The following is a 7,743-nucleotide window of genomic DNA, read 5'->3' as shown; positions in this document are numbered from 1 at the left end:
TATGACATCAATATCCGCTAACTTATGACTACTTTTCAGTTGTAACACTAGATCTGTTCTAAACAGACTCAACTCAATGTATAGGTAGCTCATCTTCCTCGCTCTGAAAACAGATCACATCCACAACCCAAATAGATCACAATCCTTATTCAAACAAAAATACAAACAACAAAAAACAGAGAAAATCCAGCCCCAACAATCATAAAAGCACAGGTCTGCTCTTGAGAAGACTAGATGTACTCTTCATCGACCCAAAACGGTTGTGAAACTACATCATTTTCCTCGTAGATCACTCACGAGAGCAAATCTAAAGAGAAAAATATTATTCAAAACAAACAAAACAAACAACACAGCCTGCAAATCAGCAGCGACCGAAGTGGAGGAGATGATGGGTACTGGCCAGCGTTGGCACGTGGTGGAGCTGATGGAGGTGAAAGGAGGTGCAACACCTTGGAGGGCGGGTGGTAGCAGCTGGAGTTGCTAATTTCTGACTAAAAAACACCTACAAAAACAAAAAAAAACCAAAAAAAAAAAAAACGAGTAGAAGGGGAGGGAGATTAGGAGGGGGGAGAGTGCGAAGGGGCCCTCCTCCTCTCCTGGACAGCTAGGCTCTCTTTATCTCTCTGTGTTTATTTTTTAGATACCCAAATTTGATATTGCTCAAAATCCAAATATTCCTCGTACATGCCAAGGACACATAAATATTTTCAAAACCCACCAATGCACGAGTTAGACTTACACGTGTATATATATATATATAAGTTATTCTCTATATTTTGTAGCACACGACACAGACAACGACAAGCCAGCTACCAAATTTCATTCTCCTTCTCATTTTTTCATCCATTTTCGTATAATGGACGGGTAAATTTATTATTGAATTTGTTGTGACAAATGCAAATTCCAAGATTAATCACCAAAGAAGTAAAAAAGTACAAAATAAAAAAATAACACAACCACACAAGACACCAAATCTAAGTGGTTTAACTTAACAAGCATACATTCACTGGCGGAGACGATCCAGGAGAAATTTACTAACAAAAGAGTGGAGTACAAAGAGTAGTATGAATAAAATCACTCAAACTCAAAAGCCACAATACACCCCGATCTTACTCAAAAGAGAATTAAATACAAAAGAGAAAATATTCTCTAAAATTCTCTTGCTGTTGACGTCCGTTGCACATTAGCAAGAACGTTCTTAGCCAGACACAACCGAATGGAACTGATAAAGCAAAAGAATTAATAGAATCCACTACCCATTGAGCTTCACCAAAAATTATGGAGAAGAGATTGGTTTAGGAAAAAATATTACCGTTGGCTCTCATTAGTAGAGAAGATATTCCTATATATTCCTAGTACCGTTAAAGACTTTACATGTGGACCAAGACAAGAAAATATTCCTATATATTCCTAGTACCGTTGAAGACTTTCCATGTGGACCTAGACAAGAACATATTCTATATGGTATATGGTGTAGCTATGCCATTACAGGTGTGGATGTGTGAAGATATTTCTATATATGCTAAAGTTACCGTTGAAGGCATTAATGCTACTATGGATGTGAGAACCTACTGCAAGAAAATATATTTCCCTTTGTATTATGAACTTTCCTATAGGATCTAATATTACTGTTGCATAGTCAAGGAGTTTCCTTTATGGAACAAATTGTACCGTTGTAGGTGATGTCTTTCCTTTAATATTTTTCTCAATATATAGAAGAAAGATACGGCTGGAGTAACTCATGTTTTTGAGTAGCTCTTTGTCATTTCTAAACCATATTTGTTATTTTTCTCATGGTATCAGAGCCTTGAAGCCTTTTACACCTTTAGACAAATGGCTCAATCATCAACATCCTTCACCCTCTCTATGTCCAACCTGCATAACCTTATCACAGCAGTCCCACCTAAACTCAACTCCAAAAATTATCTTGTATGGCGAATGGATGGTGATATGTAAAGTACTGATAGGCCCCCTCCTACCACCTCTCTCCCTTATTAGCACAGGATCCTGTGAACAATTCCATTGCTGATACCCCACAAAACTCCATCAGGGTTTACCTAGAAAATATTTTCTTGGTGTCAAGATAGAGCAAGCTGGCCCCTCCTTCACGGCTCCACCAGGCTTTGGTAATTTAGTCCAAGAGCCAGAATTTAATAAGTTGAAAAGGACGAACCACTTGTGAGTGAGAGAAAATGGAAAAGTAAAGTAGGTTGTACAGAAAAATAGTGACCTCATGATCAATGTTATCTAAGCTTTTGTTTGTTTGTTTGTTTGTTTTTTTTTTTAATGAAAAAATGCAAAATCACTTCATGATTTACTTCGTTTGCACTTGAGAGCTCCTACTACGGTCAGTGCGTAAAAGACCACTTTTACAGCACCCAATATATATTTGACATGTAACGGAAGCACAGTTTATGGAATAGGATGAAAACACGGGATTTCTTCTTCTTCCCACGCAAGTTTTTGCCTTTCTTCTTCATCTTCCATCACTGTCGGCGAGATTTCGTCTTCAGACCCACTGTTTCCTCTTCCACTTTTTCTCTTTTCTCTCTTTCCTCTTCCCTCTCCCCCTCACCGACGGGCTGCCACAAGTGTTTGTGGCCTGTTCAATTTTTTTTTTTTTTTTGGGGGGGTTTTTTCTAATGGGTCTTCTCTCCACGGCTGGGTTTGGCCGTGACCTAGCCGTGAGTCACCCTATTCGGCCTCTTTTTAGCCAAACCCAGCCTCAAAACTCATTTCTAATGCCTAAAAACTTGTTTTTAATGCCTTAAAACTCATTTTTAGATTCAAAACTAAAACCTAAAAGTGGAAGGTTAACCCTTTAGGAATTCTATCACTCTAAAAGGATCCACCGGAGAGGGCTTGTTTCAGCAGACTCACGAGTATCTTGTGCAAATCCATGAAGAGGGCTTGGTTCAACAAAAATCTAGTGTATTTTGTTGTAGGTTATTTTTGTGCATTTTTTGTACTTTAGGTGATGTGTTAGGCTTCTATTGGTTGCTGCAAAAGTGACATTTTGCAGACCGACCTGATAGAAGGTTTTTCCTTTGCAATTACGTCTACTTGGCATTAAAGCGAAACAATTTAGTTTTTATAGTCAAATTTTGTTCACCGACTTAATAAATTCGGATAACGTGAAATATCAGAGTCAATAAAATTATGACATTTGTCCTATTTAAGTCAGTATCACACTAATAGAATCTATTAAATTTGTAAACGGACTTTGACTCTGGTGACTAAATTTTTTTTTTTTTTTGGCATATCTCAAGAACTACGAGTTCAATTTTATACTACGTAAATCTAATTATAAATCACTAAAACCATAAGGACTAATTTTTAATTTTTCCTTTTTTTCTTTTTCCCCCTTGTAACTTTCATTAAAAGACAGACAATTAGATTTGTATAAAATTTGTGTCTATCATTGATTAAAAAAAAGAGTCGTGTCAATATTCTTAAAGTTGAGTGTTCTTGATTGGGGGTAGGTAGGATTGAAGCATTTGGGCTCTGGGTTTTATTGGAGCTATGGAAACAGAGCAATCGCTGGGGAGCTCTCTCCCTGTTCCTTGTGTTCAGGAGTTGGCAAAGGAGACGATGGCGACAGTGCCGCCGCGGAATGTGCGTCCCGATCAGGACCCTCCAAACATATCCGACACCACTTGTTTACCCCAAGTCCCAGTCATCGACATGCAGAAGCTTTTCTCCACTGAATTTATGGACTCTGAGTGGGAGAAGATGCACTGCGCATGCAAAGAATGGGGTTTCTTCCAGGTCATGATAATCTCAGAAGGGATAGAAATGCTTCCAACTTCACTCGTTGTCCTCTTCTTTTCTGCAACTCTAATCATCAAGTGATTTAGATAGGCCTGTTGTGCTTAGTCCCGAAATAACGTAGGGTTACAAAGCAAGTAAGCCAACACCTGTAGGAAGTGGCTAGGAATCTAATGCTAAATATGAAATGTTCTTATGAGTTTTAGCAGGAAACACCCTCAATAATCACTGCCTACTAAATGCGGCAAGAAATCAGATGCTTCACATGAATATACCTACCAGTTTGAACGGAATGTAATGTTGACTGGTAAGTAAGTATCTTATCTACTTATATATCATTGTCTAGTTTTTTAAGGCCAATCTCCCTGTTCTTTCCTGTAGCTGTGTATGTTTTCTTGCGTTAATAGTATAGTACTCTAGCTCACCGGGTGAATAGGTAAGTTTTTATGGGATAGAATGTATAGAAACACTTAGACCCTCAGTCAAGTAGTTACTTTTGGATTAAATTATTCTTCTCTTTATGCCTCAAATATATCTTCAAGCTTACAAACAGTTTATCAACAACTAAAAGATACATTTCCTGGATATTGTATATGATGTTCATCCTCATCATCATTGTTTTAATTTTCTTTACGATGGTCTCTAGCCAAAAGTAATATTTTCTTCTTTTAAGTGATGGCCAAAACATCTTTGCTTGCAGGTATATCATTTTAAAAAAGCCAACAGTTCACTATGAATAAACTAATAATCATAAATAAAACCAAATAAATGGAAAGCTTAATTACCTCACTTAGAATGAGAACTCCTTTGTTGGAAGCTTGGCAGGCAACAAACTCATAGCTGACAAGATTCATTCCATCCCTTAAAGATGTTACGAGTGCTACATCTAAACAAGAAAGAGTGAATAAAAACATTTTGAGTGCAAATCTCCCATTAAATATAGCCTTTTATACAACAGTATGGAAGAAATGATAGGTTAATTGCATCTCCATATTGATGGCTTGCCTCAACAGTTTTAGTTAACAACAATGCTTCAATGTATGTCAAATGAAACAAATATTGCTAAAATTTGGACAACCAAAGATGTAATAATTATTATTTGGCCAATCAGGGAGGGAACACGCATTTCGTGCATTTATCTTAAGGAACCTTCTATTAAACCTTTATTAAGTATCTGAGTACAACTTCAATATATTGTCAATAGCAACATGTAACCATCTCTCTTACGATTGTCTTCAGTTAATGTGCTCACAGTGCTCTGACAGTATGCCAGAAAGTTAAAATATTTATAGCCAATTTCCAGAAAATTGGATGGTTTATCAAAGACAATAGAAAAAAATACCATTTAAAAAACAGATGGCATGATACATTTAAAGGAGTGTAAGTAACAAGAACATAAAAACAATAAAGAGCATAGGCATGCATGAGCTAACTGGAAGACTTTATTTTGCATTTAATTAGCATGAGAACTCAAGAAACAATTCATTAAGATATTTAATGATTTAATTTGCCTCCTTATACTATTTCAACACCTTAGCCATCTTCTTAACTTGGGGGAGACAAGACAAAAAAGACAACAATGACTACGTCTGTGATCGATGGCACAAAAATGAGTACCAGTAATAGCATATAGTGCACATAACGCATGAAAGTCGAGAGATCGATCCTGTAAATAAAGAAGAGAATGCTTTAGAAGTCTTCAGATGATCAGCCAACAATAGTTGCAATAGAGAAATGTTTTTCGTAAGAGCATAGCTAAAGGACTTATTAGGGCATAATAAGAAACATATCGAATTAAGAAAGAACAATAATTTTATGATATTTGCCTAATTTCAGTCTATGCAACATCAATACATGACAAAAGTTTAACTTCTTATCTTACACTGCGTCCAAAGACTATATAACAAAATGCATCTCTAGGACTTCAGTTTCAAATTAAGGGAGTACTTCATATTGATAATTATAATCAATGCTGACAAACCTATGAAATATATGAAACAAAGTGTGGATTTTGCAGGAGAATGGAAAACAAAGAAAGAGAGAGGGTGATCAGCTAATACGTACCGCAGCTACACGTGTAAGCTTTCCTTGATCCTCTACTCCTTCAGGCGTACCCTCAAGTCCAAGGATACGAGTGCAAGCACTTACAAAATGCCTTGCGTAATCATATGTGTGGAAACTGGAAGGTAAAATATCCCCCAATTAAAACATTATGGTCTAGAGAACTTAACATAAAATCTATATGAGCACAGCCATTAAACTCTTTTAAAAGTATTGTTGATATTAAAATATCCACCAATTAACACATTATGGTCTTGAGAACTTAACATAAAATCTATATGAGCACAGTCATTAAACTCTTTTAAAAGTATTGTTGATATAACAGGCTGATATTGAATGCCCCATTTCCTGGTGCAACCGAAGGATGACAAAAAAAAACTCTTTTCTTTTGCCTCTCACTTTTAACTTATCAGAATCCTAGATCTCCAATGATATAAACTTTATAGTAACTTTCATCTTATTGAACACTTCCTAGGGGAAGCTTTAAAATCCCCAACTCCCCAACTAGAAAAATCCTTTAAAATGGGGAACTAGATTTAGCATGATGGAGGTCGTCAATAAGGAAAAATGGCTCTGCTTATATGGTCCCAAAAGAAATGCTCTAATTAGTATTAAGGCATAATACATTTGCATGCTCCTTTTCACTGAAGTTGATAAAACTAATTAAAGGCCTGACTGAAGCTAACAAGAGCAAGCTACCACATTTCAGTTGCAGCTGCAGAGAGTTCATGAAGTTGCCCATTGATTTAATTAGGTTTTGTTTACTGGTATGAAGTTGACAATTAAAAGGAGGGAAAATGACGTAGGAACTAGCCTTTCTGAGAAATGGTACTATAAGGCCTATCATACATACATACATACATATAAATATACTTGTATACATACAAACACACATATAAATTAATACATTAGTGTTCCCACCTAGTGAACCCCATGCATATTTGTTGGAAAGTTGGATTGCACCCTTTATATCTTTAAATGTGCTGTTAGGAGAAATTTATACGATTTCCTTGTTCATAAATTTTATGTCACGAACACTTGGGACAAACAGCAGTTTATCACATGCACATATTTTTCAAATTTGACCTAATCAATCATGAAGTAAATCACTTACTCAATAAAATTACAGAGTAAAGCAGCATAATCTAAAGGCAATGAATACCTTTGCATTTCTTGTTTATTCAACAATTATAGAAGCTTATGAATTTCCTAATGTTCTTCGGAGGTGGTAGGAATATATGTCAGTGTCATATGTAGGCATCGAATGGAGTATTGGCATCAGAGATGTTATAGTGGTCAATTACTACTTAAAACATAGTAATGCTAATATAAAATAAGAAAAACGAATATGATTTAGCATCTAATACGAAGACTTGAACACAAGCGTGCAACATATAGGATGTCACCAAAATGAGCAGTTTTTAAATTGGTAATCAAGGAGAAAGGTGAAGACAGTTTCTCAGCCCCTAAGGAGACATCAACCAAGGCAAGAGGCAAGAACACAACCATAGTTTACCAGCTGACCAAAGTCTATCACTAAACTTGGATGACATTTGGAGGCCTTTCTAGGCATGAGAACTTTGAGTTCCATCCAAATACCAGTCTACTCCTAAGAAGCATGATGAAGCAAAAACAGAATAAAACAAAGAATCGTGCATGTCCAAATAATATGCAGAAAAATGAATAGCTTACCCAACTAAATCAGCAGCAAGAACAGATCTCAACAGCTCTGAGCGAGAAGGCAGCATTCTATGTATTTCAGAGGAGGGAAAGGGAGTATGAAGAAACCAACCAACTTTCATTTTGTTGTTATATTCTTTTAGATATTTCGGAAGAAACATTAGGTGGTAATCATGGCACCAAACTACATCTCCCTCCTTGTAATGTTCTTTCACTACTTCAGCAAACATTTGG

At 36.2% G+C, this 7,743-nt stretch overlaps 2 protein-coding genes across 2 annotated transcripts in view; one reads left to right on the top strand and one right to left on the bottom strand.

Annotated features, from left to right (window-relative positions):
- Positions 1–3,448: 3,448 nt before the first annotated feature.
- The window catches only part of LOC132169380 (protein SRG1-like), a 10,452-nt gene continuing 6,157 nt past the window's right edge, over positions 3,449–7,743 (top strand). Inside the window, exon 1 of the mRNA XM_059580419.1 lies at positions 3,449–3,768. Coding sequence (XP_059436402.1) covers positions 3,523–3,768 — 246 coding nt within the window. The 5' untranslated portion in view covers positions 3,449–3,522. The remainder of the gene's footprint in view (positions 3,769–7,743) is intronic.
- On the bottom strand, positions 3,755–7,703 carry LOC132172213 (alpha,alpha-trehalose-phosphate synthase [UDP-forming] 1-like). The gene is made up of 5 exons (XM_059583675.1): positions 7,522–7,703; positions 5,833–5,947; positions 5,386–5,434; positions 4,554–4,654; positions 3,755–3,829 (listed from the first exon to the last, which is right to left on the bottom strand). Exons 1-5 carry the CDS (start codon positions 7,668–7,670, stop codon positions 3,770–3,772), a joined length of 474 nt encoding a protein of 157 aa, XP_059439658.1. The 5' UTR covers positions 7,671–7,703; the 3' UTR covers positions 3,755–3,769.

The sequence above is a fragment of the Corylus avellana genome, chromosome ca2 (assembly GCF_901000735.1).
Source record: "Corylus avellana chromosome ca2, CavTom2PMs-1.0".
NCBI lineage: Eukaryota > Viridiplantae > Streptophyta > Magnoliopsida > Fagales > Betulaceae > Corylus > Corylus avellana.
This window is presented reverse-complemented; position numbering and strand designations above follow the sequence as displayed.

Coding starts and splice junctions, on each gene's coding strand:
- LOC132172213 (XM_059583675.1), bottom strand. CDS start 7,670: ATGTTTCTTCCGAAATATCTAAAAGAATATAACAACAAAATGAAAGTT. Junction 5,435..5,832: donor AGCTTACACGTGTAGCTGCG/GTACGTATTAGC, acceptor CTTTATTTACAG/GATCGATCTCTCGACTTTCA. Junction 4,655..5,385: donor TGCACTATATGCTATTACTG/GTACTCATTTTT, acceptor TTTCTTGTTTAG/ATGTAGCACTCGTAACATCT.